This window comes from Cetorhinus maximus, chromosome 15 (genome assembly GCF_964194155.1).
Source record: "Cetorhinus maximus chromosome 15, sCetMax3.hap1.1, whole genome shotgun sequence".
NCBI classification, from domain to species: domain Eukaryota; kingdom Metazoa; phylum Chordata; class Chondrichthyes; order Lamniformes; family Cetorhinidae; genus Cetorhinus; species Cetorhinus maximus.
The window spans coordinates 97,931,771-97,957,680 of record NC_135893.1 but is presented as its reverse complement, the minus strand read 5'-3'; the positions used below and the strand labels follow the sequence as shown (position 1 = coordinate 97,957,680).

Genomic DNA, 25,910 nt, shown 5'->3' with positions numbered 1-25,910 from the left:
CGGTTATCCAGGCTCAGGAACTTTGAAAGAGCTGATGCTTCCACATGTACAAATTTTGGAGGAGAGAGTTGAAAATGAGAAATAAAGAAGGAAAGGGCGTAAACTTATTTTGCTTGCAGGGTTGGAATCCATTATTGTCTGGATGTCTTGCTTTTTGAACTTGGGAATGTGCGGTTGTGCATAAACCTATGCAGCCTACTCAGGCTCTCCACTCAAAAGTTGAATGTCCCTGATGGAAAAGATCAGCAAGTTAAAACAGGTGCAACTGAAACCGTAACAGAGACAATATTGCAATCTCGTGAAAGGAATAGCTCCTTTTTAATTTTATTCAACCCCAGCGCTATTACACAAGATTTCTTTTACTATTGTGGCTTGAAGTTAGAAATGGATGTTGCCTTTTGATATTTTGTTTTCTCCAAGTGAGAGATATAGATACTTGGTAAGACTAATTTTGCACACTTGACACATCAGCTTAGAGTTTTCAGCTGGGCGCACTCATTTTTGTTGGGGATTTTCTCTCTAAAAATTGTGTGGAATTTTAGGAATCACAGAAGGCTAGTGTGCAAGTACAGCAAGTAATTGGGAAAGCTAATAGAATGTTATCATTTATTGCAAGGGCAATTGAATACAAAAGTGGGGAGGCTATGCTTCAGTTGTACAGGGCACTAGTGAGACCACATCTGGCGTACTGCGTACAGTATTGGTCATCTTATTTAAGGAAGGATGTAAATGCGTTGGAAGCAGTTCAGAGAAGGTTTACCAGACTAATACCTGGAATGGGTGGATTGTCTTCTGAGGAAAGGTTGGACAGACTAGGCTTGTATCTGCTGGAATTTAGAAGAGTAAGAGGTGACTTGATTGAACCATATAAAATTTTTAGGGGTCTTGACAGGTTGGATGTGGAGAGGATGTTTCCTCTTGTGGAAGAATCTAGAACTGGGGGTCAGTGTTTAAAAATAAGGGGTCGCCCATTTGAAACAGAGATGAGGTGAAATTATTTCACTCAGAGGGTTGTGAGTCTTTGGAACTCTCTTCCTGAAAAGGTGGTGGAAGCAGAGTCTTTGAATATTTTTAAGGCAGAGGTTGATAAATTCTTGGTAAGCAAAGGGGTGATAGGTTTTTGGTGGTAGGTGGGATCCAGATTTCGGGTTACTATCAGATTAGCCATGATCTTATTAAATGGCAGAGCAGGCTTGAGGGGCTGAATGGCCTACTCCTGCTCCTTGTTTGTATGTTCGTATGATTAGATTCTTCAATCAGGATTTAATTTGAGCACACAGTATCTGACAGCTCACGGCAGTTCCATGATCCATGTACACTGATGTGCAAATAGGATTACATCATGTGCACCATTTTCCCTTATCGCCCATCCCACAGCATTTCCTTTGATTGTCCAGTTAAATTGGGTGGAAATCAGCTGAAAGTTAGGCCAAAGTTAATTTATTATTTTTTTTTTCCCCTTTTGTCACTGAGATTTAGCCTTATGGCTTTTGCTGTGGTGTTTCATTTTTTTTCTCTACTTCTGTGCAATAGTGCCATAGTAACTTTTCCATGGGAATTGTTCTAAACCTGTGCTTTTTGGAGGCCGTAGAGGTTGCCAGGCAGGTCATGATGTACCTGAGAAGGTTGGCTCCCTCCTGACAATATCCTGAACAGCAGCATCTGCATACCTGCACTTGTCCGTGAAGTGGTGTTTGATTTATCAGGTAATCCTGAGATACATCGCCTGCTGCAAGCAGATCTACAACCAGACTGTACCATCAGCGTCGACTATGGTATAATAATCTAAGGATTAGCCTGGTACACAGCTTCACCCTATGCTTTGCTGGAAAGTAATAGAATGCAAAGGAAGGCTAGCAGAGATTCCTCACAAACTCAGAGCTGGCTGCTGTCCTTCTATTTCCCCATCTTTGGCACAATTGATGGACATCTACCTCAGGATTTCCACAGTTCTTTTCACATGGAGTAAGAAATCGCAGGTGTGCATGGCCATCACCTGTCACTGCTTTCTCTCTCTTATAAATTTTTGATTTCACAAAAGTTTCAAAAAAATTGAATTAACTGTTAATACCATAACTGGCAGTAATTGTCAGCCTGTGGATGACCAATTCAGACAGCTACTTTATCTAAGAAACTTTGTGTCCATTAAATGCCTGTAAGAGTGAGTGAAGGAACAGTCCCAGTTGCAGTTTGGGGGTGTGAAGGATCCCACCCACTGCCTCATGAGCACTTGCAGCAAGTAATTAAATTATCTTCATCAGAATATGAAGAGAGGTACTTATCGTTGGTAGATGGCCATGCTATAAGATGTAAGATCTGGGTAGTTTGCACTGGTCTATGTTGGATAACACTTTTTTAAAAAGAAAATTGATAAATATTTGAAGGAGGAAGACGCAGTGCTATGGAGAGAGCATAGGGCAGTAGATTTCATTTTTTATCGTTCCAGCAGAGAACCCAGGACATAACGTTAATTTGTAATCCAAGAAAGGACCTAGAAATTCAATAGGACCGTATTAGTTTTGGGCACTAAATGGGTGCCTAAACCTCCAATATGAAAGACAGGAAGTGCACGCTCATTATGAGCCAGATGTTTCCTCCTTTTTTTTACGTTCATGGGATGCAGGTGTTGCTGGCTAGGCCAGCATTTATTGCCCATCCCTAATTGCCCTTGTTGAGAGGGCCTTTAAGAGTTAACCACATTGCTGTGGATCTGGAGTCACATGTAGGCCAGACGAGGTAAGAACGTCAGATTTCCTTCTCTAAAATACATTAGTGAACCAGATGGGTTTTTATAACAATTGGCAATGGTTTTGTGGTCCAGATGTTTATTGAATTCAAATTTCATCATCTGCCGTGGTGGGATTCGTACCCAGGTCCCCAGAGCATTACCCTGGGTCTCTGGAATACTAGTCCAGTGACAATACCACTACGTCACCGCCTACCCCATTGGTGTAGGCAAAAGAGTATGCATCCAGGATCCCCACCTGAAATAGGCATTAAGCCCTTTACAGGTGAAAAATTGGATTGCCCTGAATACAGCTGGCACCTGTTTGGTTGTGTTCAGGAAGGCCAGGTATACTCATAGCCTAACTGGCAGCCCTTAAAGGGACTGCTAAAGGTTGCCATGAAAGAGATAAGTTTGTAGAATATGTTTGTCTGGAGGAGCCATTCATGTCTTCCCTTGATTCTTATTGATGTTTGCATTGTATTCTGAAAATCTTTCATTATATGAAAATCTGTCGCAAAGGATGCATACAGAAGAACGTGAACTCGCTTTTTGTATCTATTCAGCTTGTGTCACTAACTCCTGGTAATTTTTTTCAGTCGGACATCATATTTGGAGAGCTGTAAACTACAGGTAATGCAATAGTTAAGTGTTCACATCACACTTTCTCATAAGGTGAAACAAAGGAACAATTATTTTTAAAATAAAAATCTAGCTATCCAGTGTAACATAAATTCAGTTAAATAAGTACGATTTTGTCAAGTGACTAGTTAACTTTTAGTGGGAAGATTAAGGGTGTCAAAAGACCAAAGCCCTTATACTAAGCATTGAGGATCATTTTTAGGGCGATGTGGGGTTTACACCATTTTGTTTCAGTGAAATCTATTACATTGAACAAACTAAAGGTCTGCTTTGCAGGAGAACTTATTTCCTACTGTTTAAGGGTTGGAGGAGTGAGTTTTAAAATTTGCATTAATTTATGCTCCATCTTGTATGTTATCCTCTACCTTAACATCCTTGCTTACACATTCTTTTGTGCGGAGAACTGTAGGGAAAATAGAGGGACTGTTTCCTGAATAGGACCCTGCATTGTGATATCACTGATCTATCCCTTCTCATATTGTCTTAAACTTCAGTCTGAGCTGTTTTCCTTCAACTGTAATTCATAATCAAATAGAGATTGCTTCCAAAAGATTTCACAGGAAGTGATATTGGCAATTTTAAACAAAAAATAACAAGATGGGCTTGCTATTTGTAAATAAGCTTAGAATACCGGGCAGATTTCTTGTAAGAAACAGTAAACTTTATTTACAGAGCTCCAGATGAAGCTACATGTTTGTACCGAGACCAAGACTAGAAATCTCCGCCCCTAAGATTACCTGCACTTAGGGCTGATTCCTCTGTACCATCACATGATCCTCAGAACAGTATGAAAGGTTTTGCTTACAATTACTACATTCCGCCCCCTTTGATTTTGTTTTACCACTCTTACTTACAAAAATATCTTTACCCATATCATGTACAAATATACAATTTACGCAATTACACATTTAGTCTTTAAGGTGGTTTTCTGATTCGGGTAGAGCGAAGCAACTCTACAACTTTAGATTCTTCTATTGGATCGACTTGATCAGGAACTGCAGCATCAGGGACATCCTTAGACAATGACAATTCAGAATTATTTACTTCAGCAGAGACATTTGCTTTGTCGGTCTGACACTTCGGGGATCAAAGGTTCGACTACGATTTCAGGTGGAGTAACTTGGTGTGTGTCTCGACTTCTGAGATGATCCACATGTTTCGTAACAATCCTGTTTTCCACTTCCACTTGATATGACAAAGGTCCTGTTTCAGAGACGATTGTACCAGGAACCCATTTTTAGTCCAGTTGCAAAATTTTGCACAAAAATTGTCTCTCTCTCAGTTAATTTTTGGTCTTTAATGTGAACACCACGATTCACTTTCTGACTACTCTGGTTCTTCTCCACCTTCCCCTCTAAGTTAGGGAATACTAGACTCAATCTTGTACGAAGGTGGCACTTCATTAGCAACTCCGAAGATGTTGAACCCGTGGTTGCATGAGGAGTTGTGCGATAGTTGAAAAGAAATCTTGAAATTCTTGTTTCTAATGTTCCTTTGGATAGTTTCTTCATGCCTGTTTTAAATGTTTGCTCTTTCTGCTAACCCATTGGATGAGGGTGAAACGGTGCTGTTCTGACATCTTTAATCCCATTTTGGTTCACGAATCTCTGAAATTCAGTACTAGTGAAAGCAGTACCATTATCTGACACAATAACTTCTGGTAGGCCATGTACACTAAAACATTGGTGCAGCTTTTCAATAGTTGCACACGATTGGTGGCCCCACTTCATACACACCCATCCACTTTTTGTCAATGATCACTGAAAACGTAGTACCTAAAAATGGACCTACATAGTCTATACGTAGTCTAACCCAGGGTCGACCAGGCCTCTCCCATGGATGCAATGGAGCTGAAATGGGCAACTTCTGCTGTTGCTGACATTGGAGACAGTGTTTAACCATTTTTTCTATATCACTGTCTGTACCTGGCCACCAGATATAACAACTTCATGCGAGCATCTTCATTTTAGAAGTATGCGCACTATGAAGCTCTGTCAATAATGTTTCTCTTCCTTGCAAAGGGATGATAACTCTTGCTCCCCATAACAAGATACTGTTAGGAAATAGAGAGAGTTTAAGTAGGTTATATTGGTATTTGTTGGTGTTAGGAATGAGTTTTAGCCTTAACGTTTAAGTTTGATTTGTATTTTCTGCGTCTGTGTGTAAAGAGAAGGTCAAGTTGAGATTTAGTTTCACTTTAAAAGGTGCCTGCATTTCTAATGAGAGTTTACGAGTAGAAAAACTGGGCTGTTGCCGAGCAACAAGGGTCTAGAGAGGCAGCGCCTCCCACAGACACACACACACAAGAAACTAGAAATAGCAGTTTGATTTGTAAGCTGTTTGAGCTCAGTTGGTTTTGAAGACAGCTGCCAGGCAGAGGCAACCTGGAAGGGGCAGATAGCCAGTCCCAAGCTAAAGAAGAAATCCAGGGGAGTGGAACAGGAGAAAATCAAGAAGACCTTCTAGTCAAAGGAAGGACAGAAACCTGGAACAGGTCCTGTTAAGTGAAGTTAAGAGTGAGGAGCAGAGAAAGGCTTCAAGCTTAAAGAGATAAAGGCTTGTGATAAGCCAGAAGGTCCAAAGAGGCAACTGAATGTTTGTAGCTCTTTACTATGGGCATGTGAAGCAGTGATGTACTGTTGACAGCTGAGTCAGTATGTGGAAGAAAGCTTGAATGCATGTGGTGACCGAAGGAACAGGAACATCGGAAGGAGAGTTAGGAACCCTGGAGGTGAACCCTTGTGGAAGGTGTCTGAGAGAAAGCATCGGTTTGGGAGGAGATTCCAAGGCGAGTTCTTAGAGAGTGGAGATTGGAAACCCTCATATGAAAGACGGAGTTTCGTAAGACTGGCTGACTCACGGGTGTGACAAGCGTCTGGAGGGAGTTGAAAAGATCCATCGCATTTGGTTGAGGTGACATCTTTCACTTGGTTCCAGAGTGTGGTATGTCTGTCCACAGGTTGCCTATTGGCCTACATGGAGTGTGTACTTACTGTGGACATTGGGGTATAAGATAGTTTATGTAACTTGTGCTATCCTTACAAATCTTTATGTCTGGAAAGGTATAGTTGTGGGTGAAGGAGTATTGTAATATAGTTCATCCTTCCTTTCTTGTTGATTAAAAATTTTATTTTGTTAAAAGTTCATCAGCTGACTCCTGTGACTCTGTTCAGTAGCTATACTTCACATATCTGAACAAACAAATAAAAGTTCGGATCTATGAAGCTGGGTTCCACCCTGGGATCAGGCTTGTCCAGGGGTAACCTCAACTGGGGATCATAACAATACTATTTTGATAACTCAGTTCAGATTTATGGGTATAGAATGGTTTTAATTCTTCAGACTTGTACATTTGACCATTCTTGCAATACCTGTTCTCGGACTCTTGATTTGGATCCTGGTTTGTCCAATTCTTTATCTGTTTCGCATAGACCGGTGAGGAGTCCAGGAAATTCAACACAAGTACAACCTCTTGCGATACTGGTGTATATGTAGTGCTATCTGGCAAAGGAAGACAACTGAGGGTGTCTGCATTTGCTATGTGCACACCCAGATGGTGTATAAAAGTGTACTCATATGCCTACAAAATTAAAGCCCATCTTTGAATTCCAGCAGAGGCTATCAGTGGGATTGCTGTATCTTCACTAAACAAACCCATCAGTGGCTTATGATCTGACACTATGGTGAAGCATTGACCATGCAAATATTGATGGAACTTCTTTACTCCAAATATGACAAGATAAACTGCCTTTTCCAATTTGTGAGTAACCCCTCTCGGCTGCATAGGGGGTTCTGGATACATATCCTATTGGCCTTTCAGATTTGATTTCTGTTTTTTCTTATGTTTGCCACAGGGTTTTGTCTCATCCTTCATTTTAATTTCACAGTCAGGCAAATTTCTCTCTGGTGAAATCTTAACTTGGTTCAGTTCAGGGGTTGAGCTACCCATTTGCATTTTGGACAGTTCCATAACTTTTCCTTCTAATGCCTCTTTTGTCCCAGTCAACTGATCCTTCAACTCTTCTGTCTCTCTTGTATCTTTCGGCTTCCTCTTTGAACATTGAACGTTGTTAAGTTTTTTCTTACAACTGGGTTCAGTTGGTTCAGAGTGGCACTGTATTCGTTTAGCTTCTCTCCACGATTTTCCTGTGGAATCAGCTCTGACCTGAGGGATCCTTGCATCCTGTGAAGGTCCTTTGGTTCTTCTACCTCATTCTAAAAGACACCACCATATTCCCTTGTCAACTCAGGATTTCCTCCTGTTAACTTGAAAAATTTCTGACCAGTTGAGTTTAATTTCTTTCAACCAATCACAGCCCAGAAGGCTAGGTCCTTCACCTCTTACAACAACTATGGCAGCTGGGCTGTCTGTTGCCTGTAGGATGCAGGTACAGAGGTGTTGCCTTTCACCTGTATTGCTTCTCCAGTGTATGTTTTTAGCTGAGCTGTGGGTTTGCTCCAAACTCAATGGCTGGGTACTTCTCTGAGGTATTTAAAGATGTGTTCTCCCGTCACTGTGGTCGATACTCCTGTGTCAACCTCCATGACTAGAAGCTTCCCATTTACTTGAAAGGTATCGCTGATTGGTTCAGTTTTTCTGGCCTTGAGATTGTATAGGGAATAGACATCAGTATCAGCAGCTTCTGTTTCATCTATATTGTGCACTTCATTCAATTTAGCCTGCTGTCTGAATGGCTGCCTTGATCTCGCCCTGCACTTAAATTGCAGGTTTCTGGTACATGATTATCCCCACATCAGTAACACTTTAATTTCTGAATTACCGGTGAGCTGCTTCCAGTATTTAATTTTTCAAGCGGGAAAGACTGTGTCCCACTTCGCGGTTGCCTCACTGGTCTTCGTGTCATGACCGGTGGCAGGTTCCCGCCTCATCTGCAGAACGGCGCCATGTTGCACACTCTGCAAAGCCTGCGAGTCTCTCTCAGCACTCTCCATTGCTAGCGCTATCTCCATGGTGCGCTTCAAGTCTGTATTAACTTGTGCAAATAAATGGTGCTGTCGTGTATGCCACAAATCAAACGATCTCGCAACATGTCATTTAGAGTAACATCGAAGTCACGGTACTCCGTTAACTGTTTTAACTTTGCAATGTATGTTGCGATCGACTCATCGGGGGGCCCTTACTCTAGCGTTGAACTTGAACCTTTGCATGATCACCAATGGTTTAGGCTGAAAATGTGCCTTCACGAGGTCTACTAGCTCGTTGAAGGATCTGGAATTTGGCGTATTTGGAGCTGTCAGACTACGGATTAGGTTATACGTTTTACTCCCGCACTTAGGAGAATTGCCTTCTGTTCCTCCTCCACCATTATTTCATTCACCACAATGTAGAAACCTAGGCGCCCTATGTACTGACTCTAATCTTCGTATGGGTCAATTCTGCTGAAGAGAGGCATTGCTGGCAAGTATACTTTTCTTTCTTCCCTTAAAAATCAAAATACTTACATTCAAGAGGTGAGGTGCAGCTTTGGAGCTACATATCCTCGTTGCCAGTTGTAATAAACTTGGAATATCAAGCAGGTTTCTTGTAAGAAACAGTAAACTTTATTTACCGAGCTCCTGATGAAGCTACATGTTTGTACTGAGACCAAGGCTAGAAAGCTCTGCCCCTAAGATTAGGACTGATTTATCTGCACGGTCACATGATAACAGTATGAAAGGTTTTGCTTACAATTACACTATTGCTAAAATTTCTATTTTTTGATATCTCTTATTACTGCTATGAAAATCACAAAACACTGAGTTATAGGAACTGCACATGAATGGACATTCAAAAGCTTATCAGAATGGAAAGGGAGCTCTAGAAACTCATCAGGAAACGAGAAACCATACATAGCTAGAAGATATGATTTCAGCCACAATACTACTACAACTTGCATTTAAGTTAGTAGAATGTCCAAAGGTGCTTCGTCAGAATGTAATCAAACAAAAATTTCCAAAGGAGACAATGCAGATATATTTTAGAAAGCATTTCAAAAGAGGAGAGTGAAGTAGAGGGGTATAGAGCTTTGAGCCTATATAGCTGAAGGCATGACTGCCAGTGCTGAGACAAAGGGCAGAAGGCAAAACAGATAAACATCAGAGGAATGCAGAGCTCTTGGAGGGTTTGGGCACACACAGATTTGGGAGGGCTGTGGCAATGGAGGGATTTGAACATGAGGATAAGAATTTTGAAGAGTGCCAGTGATGGCTGTAGATCAGCAAGTATAGGGATAATGAGTGAGCATGGCCTTGGTATGAATTATGATACTGATTGAATAGTTTTGGATGAGCTCCAGTTTATGAAGGATGGAAGATGTGGGGCTGGTCAGGCCAGCATTGGGATAATTGGACATGGATAAGACTTTTCAGCAGCAGCTGTGTTGAGGCAGAGGTGATCTGGAAATGGAAGTAGGCGACCTTGAAGATGTGGATTTCGGGCCATAAGCTCAATTCCATCAAATATGGTGAGGTTGCAAACAATCTGGTACAGTCTGAGATAGTGGCCAGGGAGGGGGATGGAATCTATGGCAAGGGAACAAAGTGGTAGAGGCTGAAGACAATGGCTTCAGTGCTTCCAGTGTTTAATTGGAAAATGTTTCTGTTGCTATTTCTATGTAATTCTATCATTGGCACAGACTAGTTGAGCCAAATGATCTGTTTCTGTACTGTAGGGGTTAAGAGAGGTGGTGGTGAAGTAGAGCAGGATGCTGTCAGCATACATGTGGAACTTGATCCAATTTCTAATTTTCCCTGAGAGGCAGCATTAGATAAGAAATAGGAGAGGGGGGCCAAGGAGAGATCCTCACGGTCATCAGAGGTGACAATGTGAGAATGGGAAAGGAAGCCAATTGAAGTTGACCCCCCTGATGCCTATGGCTATGCAGGGAAGGTTGAAGCCAGATGAAGGCAGTTCCATTTAGATGGACGGCAGAGATGTTGGAGGATGATGGTGTGGAAGATCAAGTCAAAGGTGGCAAGAAAGTGGAGGACATGGAGGGATAATGCACTGTGACTAGTTGCAGAGGATATCATTTGTGACTTTGGCTAGAGCCACTTCAGTGCTATGGCAGGGTGGAAACCTAACTGAGGAGATTCAGGCATGGAGCAGCAGGAAAGATGGACATGGACTTGAGAGGAAAGGGAGGTTGGAAATCGGTAATAGTTTGCAAGAACAGAAATGTCAAGGGTGGTTTTTAAGGAGGGTGATGACCGCAGTTTTGAATCTGTAAATGAATCATGAACTTTGAATGCATCACTGCTGGGTTGAAAATGCACTTTTAAAATTACTTTCATAATTGTGCATAGAAAGTTGAATGATTCATGTGGTTTTATAAAGCTTATGAAATGTAAATTTTTAATCATTCAGAAGTAACTGTAGTTTCCATCAGTGTGCAGTGATAGATAACTACTTTTGTATTGAATATCCCTAATACAGGATAGTGGTCAGATGTGGTACCTAAGAACTATTGAAATGCACAGCAGTTATTTTTGTTGCCTAATGTATTTTTTTTTTTCATTTTAACTAATGCTATCAGTGATATTAAGGTAAGAAACAATGTTTTCAAAACTATAGTTTAAGTCATATTTATGGCTTAAAGATTTTAACCAAATCACTTGGTACTTATTCTTTGCATTCCCAGCACCACATTCCATATTTTCCAGCAAACTTAAAGATCGTATTTATGCTTACTGTAGTCTGTAAGTGGAATAATCTAATTGATTAATCACTTCTTATGTATTTGTCTTCATTCACAAAATAACCTTGCCTTGATGTAGAATACCTTTTATGTACTCAGTGATTTCAGCATGTTTGGAAGCATAAATGACAAGAAAGATTATTCATTGTGTGTATGGAAGCTGTTTCATTGTTTCATGAAGGCAGCAGTATCAAAGTACTGGGCAGTAGTCCGCACCCTAATTTAACTCTAGCTATACTATTTAATCTTTCTGAAAATTTTTGTAAATCTTAAAAATCATTTTGCTTTAAAAAAATATATTTTGTAGATTTTTTTCAAAGCCGTGTTGATTCTGGAATTGTTTAGTGTCCTTATAAAAACTTAGCATAAAATTCTGTTCCATTATGTCACTACAGAAGTATTTGTCAGCCAAGTACTTTGGTTAATATTTTCCAACTAGGAACTTTTTATATTAGTACAGACATGTATCGCTTAGGGAGAGAAGTTTTCCATTTGACATTGAAATCACAGAAACCGACCAGAATGCAAAACGGCCTATAGTTAAAAGTATCCCTGAGAAAACTTTAATAATATAACATGGGGGAGAAAGTGGAGAGATCAGAGAAATGCTGCTGATGATGGGAAAATAAAAGGACTGTGTCAATGATGTTTCATTCATAAGGTGAGACAAAGGAAGACCAGCTAACCCATAAAAGGAGGAAAATGAAAAGAATTGCATTTATATCCTGTGTAGAGAGGACATTAGCATTGTCGCTTGAAATCTTTTTCCTTTAAGTAGACTGACTCAGTGGTAGCAATCCCACCACTGAGTCAGAAGGTTGTGGGTTCAAGTCACATTCCAGAGAATTGAGCACAAAATCTAGGCGGACACTCAGCTGATGCTTAAGGGAATGCTACACTGTCAGATATGACTGTTACAGGTAGGGCATTAAACTGTCTGTACTCTCACGTAAAAGATCCCAAGTGATTTCCCCAGTTTTCTGGCCAATATTTATCCCTCATCCAATACCAAAAACTGATTATCTGGTTGTTATCACGCTGCTGTTTATGGTACCCGACCATGCACAAATTGGCTGTAATGTTCCTTACGCTTACAACAGTGACTACATCTCAAAAGTACTTCAATAGCTATAAAGCTATTTGGAATGTACTGAGCTTGTGCAAAGTGTTATATAAGTATCCTTGAGGTTTACATCTTCCTGACAGTAAAACTGCCCTGTTTGTAAGTGCCTTAAGAATGTGTTTGTTACCAGTTACCAAAAGGCAGCCTCCATTCTCCCATGCAATGAGTGGAGTGATGTTCGTTTTTACTCATGGGTTGGGTGCTTCCCCAGTGATGGCAGAAATGACTGAGTATTTTAAAAATTGATTTGGTCCAAAACCACTGAGGCAGGTCATGACTTTTGGTTTTACCATTGTGTCCACTGGTGGAAAACCCAAGTGTTGGGAGTAAGAAAATATTGTATAAAATTACATTATTTACAGTAGAATCTGAATTGTTAATTAGTTTGGCTTCTGATGAGACATGGAAGAATGGTTTGCATGCAGCAGCAAACTTGCCAGTGTCACTTAATTGAGGTGATCTCTGAATCAGTTTTATTACCATACAGTTCTACCCACAGTTTAAAATTAATACAAACAATGTCGTAGGGAAATACTGTGTATTAAAACATTTGTGCAAAAGAATGTTGATCACATTTGACTTGAAACCAGTTCTCTTCTGTCTGCAAAGTATTGCATGGACATTGTTCAATTGATGACTTATGTACTGCAACTGCACTAAAGCAGTTTTCATTTATTTCTGAATTCATTAAAAAGTTAATTTAAAAAAACAAAATGAAGTAAAATAAATTGGGCAAGAGGAACAAAATCCAGCATTAGTGACTTTATCTGCATCTCTTTCCTTCCTTATCTTTCAAAGTTCTTTGTTTTAATGCCTGCAGATTTTTATTTAAACTATGAAGTTAGATTAATGCAGAATGTTGCAAGTCTACTAACAGTTACAGACTGCTTGTATCTTTATGGGAAACTTCTGAGTTTTGTAAATTCAAAAGCAATAATCATTGCCAGAATCCCCACAACTAAATATAGCTTGTCTGGCTGTAGGTTGATACATTTGGAGAAAACGCTTTCTATAAAAATAGATAAAACAGTTGTTGGTTCTCCCGCAGAATGTGTGTAACACTTTTTTTTAAGGAAGACATCAGTTGTGAGAGAAATTTCATGGAGGATATGTATTATAAGTTGGCTTCCACTTACTGCCTCTTTCTAATGGTTTCACCTTTATTTTAACCATTAGACTGCCAGCAGGGAACTTTTTAAGCTCCTTATAATTAAAAATTAAGCAATTAATAGAATCTCTGTCATTGAGTTCCGAGTTCAGAAGAAATAAATCTAATATCTAAACAATTAGAACAAGAAAAAACGCAAGTACAAATTTCTGGCACAAAGTACAAACTTTGGTTATGCTTCTTGCTTATCGGAAATTCCATTTAAGTATAAACTTCAACAGTTAAACTTCTGCCTGCTGAATCTCACTGGCACATCTGGAAAATTGGCCTCTGGATGAGCTTCAAAAGTTGTGTTTTTTCAGCTAGTCATGGCTTGGAGTTCTGAAGATACAAACACCAGGGTAAGTTGGGTAGTCTGTACTCGAATACAAAGTTAGCATATAGGTCCAGAATGCAATTAGGAAGGCAAATGGCACATTGGCCTTTATTGCAAGGGGTTGGAGTGCATGAATAGGGAGTTGTGCTACAATTGATCGAAGTTGTGGGGAGACCTGGAGTACCATGCAGTTTTGGTATCCATATTTAAGGAAGGATATTCTTGTGTTGGAGGTGGTTCAGCAAAGGTTCTCTAGATTGGTTCCTGGGATGACAGTGTTGTCCTATGTTGAGAGGCTGAGTAAATTGGACCCATACTCTCGAGTTTCGAATGGGAGGTGATCTCATAGCTACATACAAGATTTTGAAAGGGCTTGATAGATGAGACGGAGGTTGTTTCCCCTGGCTGGGAATCTAGCACACCAGGGCACAGTCTCACACTAAAGCTTTGAACATTTAGGACAGATGAGAAATTTCTTCACTGAGGGTTGTGAATCTTTGGAATCCTCTGCCTAAGAAGGTTGATGGGTTGTGGGTACTCTATCATTGAGTATATTCAAGGCTGAGATAGATTTTTAGGATCTCGGGGAATCATGGAATGTAAGAAGTGGGCAGGAAAGAGGGGTTGAGACAGAGGATCAGCCATGATCGTAATGAATGACAAAGCAGGCTAAAGGGGCCATGTGGTCTACTCCCACTCCCGATTCTTTGTTGTGCAGAGTGACCAGTGAGAGTGAGAACTGGATCAATGGAGTAGTGGTAGATCTCAGGAAATGAGTAAGTGCAGGACAACAGGCACAGGGTAGTGCTGGTGGAAATCTGGAGACCAGAAGGGAAGTAATGGCAAAGATAATAACTCACAGTCTTAATCTTCAGGCTCAAGAAATCCATTATCTCTTTTGTGCTTGAGGTGTGGAAAGACTGCTCTATTTCCTTAAACAATCTAGATCTTTCTGCAGCTTCTCCCTTCCCTGCACTGCATAAACTGCATGTGCTATTTTGATGTCACCTGGAACTTTTTAAAAGTAATAACTGGTGTGTTCCTGCACATCATTTATAAAAATGACAGAATACCTCGCCCTGCAGGATCCCACTTGGCTACCTCCGTTCACAGACCCTGTTTTTCATCACTCACCCAATTTTCAGTCCATCTTCGTACACACCCAGCAGTACCAGCTTTGCTGGTTGTGAGGCGTTTTAACTTACTAAAATTCAGGCATTGATGTTTGACTAAATGATCGATACTTAACCAGATTGCCCTAGTTCCCATCTTAGAAACCATTACTATATGTGCTATTTTTCAACAGGTCTCTAAATATCTCTGCCACTGCTCTTGCTAATTTGTCATACCAGTGGCTGTATCCTACCAGGTGCATTCTTTAATACTAAACTGAAGGTCCAAGTAATGTTGATTTTAATACATCACTGAATTTCGCAACCTTGGAATATCCATGCTGTATTTTTAACTTGTAAGCACCTATTAACTTGTTTAACCTTTCAGCTAAGTCTACATCGGGGAATGGTAGCATAGTGGTAATGTTGCTGGACCAGTAATCTAGAGACCTGGATTAATGATCTAGAGACTCCCATCATGGCAGCTGGTGGAATTTAAATTTAATTTAAATCTTGAAGAAAAATCTATCATCGATTGTCGTAAAGACCTTTCTGGTTCGTCAGTGCCCTTTAGGGAAGGAAATCATTCGTCCACTCCTGGTCTGGCCTGTGACTCCTGACTGAAAGCACTGTGGTTGACTTCTAACTCTCCTCTGCAATGGCCTAGCAAGCTACTCAGTTGTATCAAAACTGTTATGGAAAAATTGAATCATTGTGGGTAACCTCCATATGGACTGCAGTGGTTCAAAAAGGCAATTCCCCACCACCACCTCAATGGCAATTAAGGATGGGCAATTACTGATTCCCATGTCGCATGAATGAATAAAAGAAAATTCATTAAATAGACTTGTTTCTAAACTAGTGCCTCTTTCCCCCCTCATATACTAAGAAAAATGAAAGCTAACACTTAGTACCACGTAGAGATGAAGCAGAGAGCATTTGTTTTGACTATTTCTAAGTTCTTGGGGATCAATGGAACATTTTTGGTGCTAATTAGCACATATCCCATAGCCAGTGCCAACAAATTAGCATTTATCACAGCTCATCATATTACCAGCTAGCACATCTGTTTTTTCCACAAATTCCTCTAATTTTCTAATGGGATATTCTGATCTGGTGACTTTGGCTTCCTCACAGCATTGGTCGTTGCCATAGCTTAGGCAAAAATGACAGATGTTCAGTGGTAAATCCATCCTATTCATGTGTTCCTTAATCATCTAACCAAGTACAATAAATGCTACTTTTCTGTTGCTGGGAGAAGTTCTTTAAATTGGCAGATACTTGGAATTCTCCAGCTCTTGCCAAGGTCAGAAGAAACTCAAACAGTAAATGGAAAAGTATGAGACCCAAATTTACATTTGTGACAGAAATGTCTCCGAATGGCTGGCGATGAATAATTGTGGAGTCTGGGATTGAACCCTTAAGGGGTTTAACCCTCTCTTGGTATTAACTTTCTGTATTTAGTAATATTTACACTGTACAGTTTTCATAGATCTTGCTGTCTTTGTATGCAGGGTCCTGCATGCCTAAATAGAAATTGATTTTTGACATCTCTCTTCTACATGAGTGACACTATACTGCTTCACCTCAAATGGTGTGGCTGTATTTTTGCAGTGCTTAAAACCAAATCAGTTTTCCAATCACCAGAAGAATGTATCAGGAACTCTGACCCCAGTTGTTGAAGCAATCATCCTATATTGAAAAAGCCATTCCAGCTAGACACAATTTCAGTACCATCTCCATGGTCTGATTTTCAAAAATGATCAAAACAATGAGGATCTTAATCACAAAAGGTTTAATCATTATTGCTAATAATTTTTTTTTTCCCCTAGACACTTTGGACCAACAATGATGGGAAAAGAAAGTCCTTCAGATAAGTTTTGTTTGGTTCCATGGAAATTAACCTATTGCATCGACCAAATGGATTTATTTCTAAATCATTCATAGTAGCTATAACTGCACATGTTCTGAATGGGACTGTAATTGATAATCATCTGTGAATGCCAAGAGTAGAGATGTAAGCTAAAGATAGTTTATTTATGTTGTAAATTTTGGAAAACACTTTGTTCTGAAAGTACAGTGCCTTGCTCGCCTTTGAGGTCAGGTTTATTAAAATGTCAACATACAATTTCAATGTATAATAAATTACTTTACATGATTACTCTTCTGATTTTACAAAACGTTAACAAACTTGGTCAGAATCCAGCTATGTCATGTATCCTTGGGGGTGGAATACAGACTTTTGCACCCACTTAATGTCAGATTACAGGCTAACTGATCATTATATATATTATAATCTATACATAGACACAATACACAAAATCAAAGGTTTGTGCTTCAGCCCGATCAACTCTTGTTTGCTCAAAGCGAAAGCAGCTGAAAATAGTGAGGAGGATAAGGGGGGGCTCTTGGAATCATTATTAACTGAATTATTTCCATTGTAATAATGCAGATTTATTTGGCTGAACTGCTTTGACTTGAGGTATCAAACTTTTATTAGCCAGTTAAACAATATTTAGCATTGACATTTGGAAAGCTCTGCATGATATGACAATTTCCTAAAAAGTATACTGGCAGTTTGAAAACAAACAAACAAACCACTACAATAGTCCAGATGAGTAAAGTAGCTTTCCTTGACAGAGGTTGAAGGAGCTCAGTGTCTTCCTTTCGGTTCAAATTAGACCACTTTTAGGAGTGGTATAAACTTATCATAGTCATAGAGACTTGGCAGCAATACAAAATGTTTGTATCAAAAATTACTAGTGACAGAAATTTGAAATACCGATTTAAATGTGAAGATAATATCTCACTGTAATCTGAGAGCAACTAGGAGAAGGCAGATATTAATGGTCTTTTTCTCTCAACGTATAAGTTAGTAACAAACCTACCAGAAAGCACAGGAGTGAAATTCCTGTGTTGCACAGGAAACTGCAGAATATATTTTAGAATTTTCACATTTGTAAATAAATGGGTATTGAATTCCTACTGACCTCGTCAAATACCTGGTATGGTGCTCTGATTGCTTTGTCTCCAGTAAGAGCATTACGACTTGGCAGCCATGAGAACAACTCTTTTTCCTTCAATTGTCCTGGCCCTCTCTCCACCATATATTGGAGTACAGCCAAACAGGGAAATATTTCCTATATTTAACTCCTCTTCCCATCCTAATCAAACTACTCAGTCACAAATGTTATCTCTCCCCTGTATTATCTTGCCTAGTGGTGCAACAAGTGTAACCAGACCCTTTACTAAAAATCTTTACAGTCATGGTTCTGTTCCATCAAAGCCATTTTAACTGAAATCTAAAATCAAAACTTCATTGAGTACAGGAGTAGAGCCCAGATAGCAAAGAGCAGTTCTTGAATTTCAGAGATTACCAACAAAGATTGAAAGTATGCAGTCAGAATGAGGTCGGTAAACTTCAGCAGCGGTTTCCTCCACTGAATAAATTTGCTCAGCAGATCTCAGAGACTTTCCTTGGACACACTTTAGGCAGTTGTTTCTAAGTCAGGGCTATGAGTGGCACAGTGTTCCTGGATTCCTGTTTCAGAAACAAATTTTTTTTCATTAATTACTATATATATATATATATAGATAGAAAATGGTGCATATTATGGACGAACCTGACAACTTAAAGCACACAACATATCTCGCAGTCAAGTACAAATAATCACAATTTCCATAATTGTCATGAAGGTTTTGCAGTAACCAGGGCAATTTTTAGAGAACACACCTTTAAAGTATCCAAGGTGATGAGGTGTCATGCCTTGGAATTGCTTATGATTTTCTGATGTAATGGAAATGAGAAGGGAACCTCGCCACTGGTACAAACTCAGGAAAATTTAGGCTCAAATGTTTCATCATTTTGTTACTTCCCTTCAGTATTTGTGGTCAGGAAAGGCCATCGTGCATAGTGAACTGGTGCAGCAATTGTTGGGTTTGCTATAAACATGCAATTCTAACTTTATATACTTGCAACACAGTTCTCTTATTCTTGGTCCTTTTTGAACAGATTACTACATAAAAAGCAATTCGACAAATGGGAGGTACTACACTGGGATAAAACAATGATGATCACTTGACTAGTTGTTCTGGCTTGATCCATACAGCTTGATTTACTCACTTGCTACCTTTTGATAAACATTATTTCAAATGGTAAAAAACAACACTGAGCTGCCACAATCACTCCTTTTAGAAAAGGATAAGTGGAACACTTAGCTTGGAGATAAAGTCCAAATTGAGCTTAATCCACTGAGATAATGTCGCTTTCGTGCAGCTGATGCATTCTAAGACCTATTTATTATCTAAGATTACGATTTCTCGATTCTTACATGCTTGTAGAAATATTCTGAAAGTGAGCATTACTTACGCTGAACAATATCGTTGTAGGCGATAGATGCAGAAGAACCTGGAATTTCTGTCAAAAATGACTTGCCTTCATCACAACTCTTTCCTTAAAATTAAAAATCACCAGAGTTAATTAAATCAAAACTCTCACCAGGTAAAAGCTTAAGTCTAACTTTTGTGAAAGTGAAGATATAGATGGAAGAATTTCACTTTTTCAGTTTTTAATAAATACTCTGCCATTTTAGAACTGTGAAGGCATAAGAAAGAGGCATTACCTCATTTACATTCTAGTGCTTAACATGAGAACAAAGAAGTTACTTAACCCACTTTAATTTGTCTACTTTTTTAGCCCTATGATACAGACAGAGTTAAATCAGCTCCAGCACCTATCCTGCATCCTTTCACTTTAGGGAAGTAATTTTTGTGCTTTCGGCCAAGGCAACTGAGGCATTGCCGTCAATGGTGGAACAATATAATGGACCTACCCATTATCTAGCTGTTTAGTGCTCAGCTATGCTAGGGATAAGGTACTTCAGAAGTTTTGTTTCAGTTTTTTTTTATTCGTTCATGGAATGCGAGACCCTAAAAAAGCATGAGAGACAGCAAGAGGCTAAAAGAGCATGAGTGGAAGCGAGGGGGAGATACCCAACGAGAGGCTTAAAGAGCGCGAGAAGGAGAGACCCAACCAGTGGCTAAAAGAGGATGAGAGGGAGACCCGGCGAGAGGCTAAAAGAGCCATCCTATCCATTCTGGTTTATGGACCAACCACAGTCGGAGAAAACTAAAGAGTGGCATCAGAGTGAAATAGGTAAGTGATTGGTTTGTGAGTATTTTGCTCATTTATCTTTCAAAACTCATTGAATTTATTAGTAATTGTAAGGTTTTATTGGTATTAGCAAACTTTACTAGCAATAATAAAGTTTATTGGGAGTAGTAGGAATTATTAATTATAAATTAAGAAAAATAAATTGATTAAAACATAATAAACATGGCAGGGCAAGTAATGTGTTGAGACTGCAGAACGTGGGGGCTCCTGGATACCGGTGTTATCCAGGGCAAACACATCTGCAGTAAGTGTCTGTGGCTTGAGCTGCAGATACTGCAATGGATCAGGAAGGGGTAAAGTTACCTGGACATTTTGTACCTTGAGGCATTCACACCCCTTAGGATAGGGTCTTCTGATTTGGTCAGGGGCAGGAGGGTGTGACTGCAAGTGAGGCAGGTATGGGGATCGAGAAGATAGAATTGGAGGAGCCTCAGCCTTTGCAATTGTCCAACAGGGTTGAGGTTCTTGCAGTCTGTATGGATGAAAGCAGTGGCTACAGGGTGGATGAGCAAACTGACCATGGTACAGGAAGCCATTCAAACACAGGGAATAGGAATGTAGTGATTGTAGGACACATTTCTCTGCAGCCAAGAGCGAGAGTCCAGAAGGCTGTGGTGCCAGCGTTTGGGACGTCTGCTCGGGGCTGGAGAGGACTTACAGTGGAGGAGGAAGATCCAGTGGTTGTGATCCACATAGGTACCAATGACATATGTAGGACTAGGAAAGAGATTCTGCTGAGGGAGTATGAGCAGCTAGGGGCTAAATTAAAAAGCAGAACCTCAAAAGGCAATAAACTCTGGATTACTACCTGAAGCACGGGCAAATTAGCATAGGATAAATAAGATTAAAATGTTGAATGCATGGCTGAAAGATTGGTGTGGGAGAAATGGATTTTGATTCAAGGGGGACTGGCACCAGTACTGGGGAAAGTGGAAGCTGTACCATTAAGATGGTCTTCACATGAACTGTGCTGCGGCCAGTGTTCTGGTGAGTTGTATGACTAAGGCAGTAGAGAGGGCTTTAAACTAAATAGTGGGGATGAGGGATCAAGTTTGGGAAGATGTGATAAACAGAGAAAACAAAACAAGAGAGCAAGGTAGCAATGAGGGAAATGATGATCAGAGCATGGCAAGAAGGGACAAAGTGCAGAAGCTTAAGTGTGCACCAGCAGATACGGCTAGAGGTTACAAAATAGTAAAAGATAAAACTAAAGTCTCTGTATCTGAATGCATGTAACATTTGTTACAAAACAGATTTGAAATAAATTCATATGATCTGATAGCCATTACAGAGACATTGCTGCAAGATGACAAAGACTGGGCCCTAAATATTCAAGAGTATATGACATATAGGAAGGACAGGAAGCTCGGAAAAGGTGGAGGAGTAGCTCTGTTAATTAAGAATGACATTAATAAAATAGAGGACCTTATTCTGCATCTTAATCTTATGAACTCAGTTTGGGTAGAGAAAAGAAATAGCAAAGGTAAGTCAATTGTGAGAGTAGTTTATAGGCCGTCCCAACAGTAACCACACTATAGGATGGTGTATGCAGGCAGAAATAATGGGGGCTTGTGAGAATGGTACAGCGATAATCATGGTGATTTCAATCTACATGTAGATTGGACAAACAGATTGGGAAAGTTAGCCTGAATGATGAGTTCATAGGAGTGTTTTTGGGACTGTTCTTTAGAGCAGCATGTACTAGATCTAGTACTGTACAATGAGACAGGATTAATTACTAACCTCATAGTGAAGGCGCCTTCATAGCAGTGATCGCAATATGATTGAATTTCACACAGTTTGAGGGAGAGAGGAGTGGATCTAAGACTAATGCTTTAAACTTGAATAAGGGAAATTATGAGGGCATGAAGACAGAGCTGGCTAAAGTGAATGGGGAAATTAGATTAAGGGATAGGTCAGTAGAAATACAGTGGCAGACACTTGAAGAAATGTTTCAGAATTCTCAGAAAAGATAGTTCTCCTTTCTCACTGGAATGTAAGGGAAGGATGCACCATCCATGGCCAACTAAGGAAGTGAGAGACAGTATCAAGTTGAAAGAAAAAGGGTATAATACTACAAAGATGAGTGGCAGGTCAGATGATTGCACAGAATGTAAAGAACAACAAAAAATGATTAAAGATTAATAAGGAAGGAGAAATTAAGAGTATGAGAGAAAGCTAGCTAGAAATATAAAAAGATATTTAAAAAGGAAAAGAATAAGTAAAGTGAGTTTTGACCCCTTAGAGAGAGTGAGTCTGGGAATTAATAATGGAAAAGAAGGAAATGATGGATGAACTGAACAGATATTTTGTGCCTGTCTTCGCTGTAAAGAATACAAATACCATCCCAAAAATAAGTGTGTAACAGGAGGTGAAAGGGAGGGAGGAACTTAAAACAATTACAATCACCAGGGAAAGGGTACTGAGAAAATTATTAGAATTAAAAGTTGACAAGTCTCCAGGTCCTGATGGACTTCATCCTAGGGTCTTAAAAGAAGTGGCTGCTGAAATAGTAGATGCATTAGTTTTAATTTTCCAAAATTCCCTAGATTCTGGAAAGGACCCATCAGATTGGAAAATAACAAATGTGACTCTTCTATTCAAGAAAGGAGAGGGACAGAAAGCAGGAAACCAAAGGCCAGTTAACTTAACAGCTGTCATAGGGAAAATGCCAGAATCTATTATTAAGGAGGTTATAGTGGGGAATTTAGAAAATCTCAAGCAATCAGACAGTGTCAGCATGGTTTTGTGAAAGAGAAATCATGTTTGACTAATTTCTTAGCATTCTTTAAGGAAGTAACAAGCATTGTGGATAAAGGGCAACCCGTGGGTGTGCTGTACTAGGCATTTGACAACGTGCCACATCAAAGATTACGATGCAAAATAAGAGCTCAAGATGTAGGGCGTAATATATTAGCATGGACAGAGAATTAGTTACCTAACAGAAACAGAGAGTAGGCATAAATGAGTCATTTTTCAAGTTGCAAGATGTGATGTGTACTGTGCTACAGTACATTTTTATATCAATGACCTGAATGAATGTATTATTGCTAAATTTGCTGATGACAATGAAAGGTAGGAAAGTAAGTTGTGAAGAGGACATAAAGAGCCTGCAAAGGTATGTAGATAGGTTAAGAGAGTGGGCAAAAATTTGGCAGATGGAGTATACCTTCTTACCACCAATCTCTAGGAACATAAACTCACTGTTGAAAGCTGCTGTTTAAGGTTGGCCACTCATCTGTTGAGAGCCATTCACCTCACCACACACAGCTAATTAGAAAGCTCAATTTGTGGCTTGGTGAATGCAGATTGATTGGATCAACCACAATTCATGGCTTTATCTTTGAAATGGATTTTAAATACCAGAGACCTTTGGCTAGAGACCTCAGACTGGTTTCACAGTAGATTTAAAAATATATTAGCTAGCAAGTTCAATATAACAGTATTTGTTTTCCAAAGTCCTTACTCTGCTTTGGAAAAATCAGGCCTATTTAAGAATAGGGCATACCTATCCTGGGATCCAAGGGCACTTTACCAAGAAAGGGAATGCTTAAATCCTTGCACATCTTCATGGCACCTCCTGTGGTTGGTGGAAAAATTTGAGATTCATGCTGTAACATACAGAAGAACACAAAATAAGGAACAAGTAATTATATTCTAATGATGGCCATTTGAAAACATTGCAGACGAAAGGAAAACAAGACTTATTTAAGACTTAATTTATCTTGCACTCTTTGGCAAGGCTGCCTTTCACTGGACTAGGTTGGCAATCGGCTCTAACCCCACAGGCCTCTGTGAACTGAACTCAGCAGCCTGAAGAGTTTTACAGCCATATGTATTGATGGGTACCCACAAAGCCACTACATCAACACAAAACTAGTATAAATTCAGCCACAAATTTTCACTGAAAATTCTACTCTCTCTCTACCCATCCCCTTGAACATTTACAAACTCACCCATTAGCCATAAGCAAAAGGTTTTTACAACTGTCCTTACAAATACTTATTGGAACAAATATACATATTGCAGATTCATTTCTGAAACTTAAAGCTGTGTATTAGGGAACCACTGCCATGTTCAGTTGTATCATGTCATGCATGGAGACCAACAATGCAATACTAGGATTAAAAGCTATCCAATATGATTTCTTTCAACATGTAGTCATGTCCCATGCTGCCACTGGAAACCAGGTAATTCCCCCAGAAGGAATAGAAAAAAAAGATAGAACCGAGCAACTTTCCAGTCCAAGGCACATTTATCTCAAGCTGCCTCAAGTGGGGTTTGATGCATCAAGAGCCAGAACAGAGAAAAGAGGTAGAAACTGGCTTGCACATTTTAAAATAAAGTTTTCATTCTTTATGAATGAAACATCTCACCTGGCACTTTGGACACACAAAGCCACTCATATTTTCCACAACTCCTATTATTGGCAACTTCACTTTCCGACAGAAATTGATTTCCTTTCTCACGTCCTGAAGTGACACTTCCTATCACAAGATCAGAATACAATTTACAGTACGATAAGCAATACAAGATTGGAAACGGAATTCCAAAAGCATTCATGCTCAACACTAATCAATTCAGGATTCCTTATATTAGATTTCAAGATATCACAGAGATGCCTTCCCAAAGATTTCTGTAAGCTTTTCTCAAGAACAAATTAGAATCTCTTCAGATTCTTCAAATTCTAAGCTCGAGTCTCTGGGCTATGAAAGGTATTGTCACATCAAGGTTGAAGAATTCGACAATCAACATTGCTCAAGTGCTCACAAAACTCAAAATGATCCACTTACACTATATCAAGTTCCAGTGCATAATCACAAACATATTCCCTTCATAAATATGCCTAAAATAGAGATTAATGGAGCCCTAGGTGGAAGGGACCAATCTCTGATTCAGTTGCTTTGTAAAATTCTATGTTATAAGGCGTTGCAATTAGATCCCTGGACAACACATATTGGAGCATTTGCTCGAGTAATTTTCACCAAAAACACGATCCCCCTATGTTCAGCTTTCTAAAAGGACAATTTTTAGGCCCACTGTAAAACTAGTCTGTGGTGTCTGACAAAAGGTTTCTGGTATTTAAAATTCAGTTCAAAGTACTCTATGCTGCCTAAGAAACAAGTGATCCATTAGCCCTTGTGGACGAGCCCACAAACTGGGCTTTTGACTAACTGGACTAGTGGTGAGGTGAACTGTTTAGCAGTTGAATGGTCCTACCGTAGACACCAATCTGGACTTCTGATTGGTCCCCTTCCACCAATCCCTACAATGGTTTACCAACTTTATCAGACTAACATCTCAGGGTTTTGGTTAACCACAATTGCTGCTCTAGTATGTGTTGTACAAAGATCCTAACTACAACACAATTATTTACCTGGACTAGTTTTGACAGCTTGAGGGGTCTGAGAGGGGTATTTTCCAGATGTCTTTGTCCTCAGAGGCTGTGATTTCACCATTTTTTTTTGCCAGGAGACAACATGCTCCAGTTGGGGTGGGGAGTGTATTATGATGGATGGGGATGTATGCATTGTGATGAATTGAGGATGAGTTTCAACATTAATTCCATGTTTATTTGGATTAGGCCAAATTTGCAGAATTAAGACCAGTTTGAACTTGACACGCCTATCATTTTACAACCTGCACAGCAATGGGCTGGAGACCCAAAGTCTCCTATAAGAAATAAAATATATTGTTAACTAATCTGTAGTTTCCAAAACGCATGATCTGAATTTGGAGCAATGCTTCAAGCAACTGAACAAGAAGCTAGAATAAGTTATAATGTCATTCTTGGGATGTTGGCATTAGACAAATTCTTCCACATTGATCATCAACCTGGAAGCTGCGAAACCTTTTCAAAAATTTATCCATATCCATAACATCTCTAGTTATACATACTGTGAAGAGAATGGGCAATGTTGGAAAAACTGTAAAGCACAACTGTTCAACACAAA

General features: G+C 39.5%; 2 protein-coding genes across 3 annotated transcripts in view; one reads left to right on the top strand and one right to left on the bottom strand.

Moving 5' to 3' along the window:
- LOC144691028 (Golgi apparatus membrane protein TVP23 homolog A-like) overlaps positions 1-16,941 on the top strand; it is a 50,498-nt gene extending 33,557 nt beyond the window's left edge. Inside the window, exon 7 of one of the 2 annotated variants that reach the window (XM_078559029.1) lies at positions 16,616-16,941. In XM_078559029.1, the coding sequence (XP_078415155.1) occupies positions 16,616-16,660 (45 nt within the window). In that variant the 3' untranslated portion in view covers positions 16,661-16,941. Of the gene's footprint in view, positions 1-3,324; positions 3,370-16,615 lie in introns of those variants that run through there. The other variant, XM_078559030.1, reaches the window with a different exon arrangement.
- Positions 16,794-25,910, bottom strand: part of nubp1 (nucleotide binding protein 1 (MinD homolog, E. coli)) — a 57,780-nt gene continuing 48,663 nt past the window's right edge. The window contains exons 8-11 of the mRNA XM_078559028.1: positions 24,333-24,443; positions 23,465-23,567; positions 19,153-19,236; positions 16,794-18,324 (exon numbers count right to left, since the gene is read on the bottom strand). Of these exons, the coding sequence (XP_078415154.1) occupies positions 18,272-18,324; positions 19,153-19,236; positions 23,465-23,567; positions 24,333-24,443 (351 nt within the window). The 3' untranslated portion in view covers positions 16,794-18,271. The remainder of the gene's footprint in view (positions 18,325-19,152; positions 19,237-23,464; positions 23,568-24,332; positions 24,444-25,910) is intronic.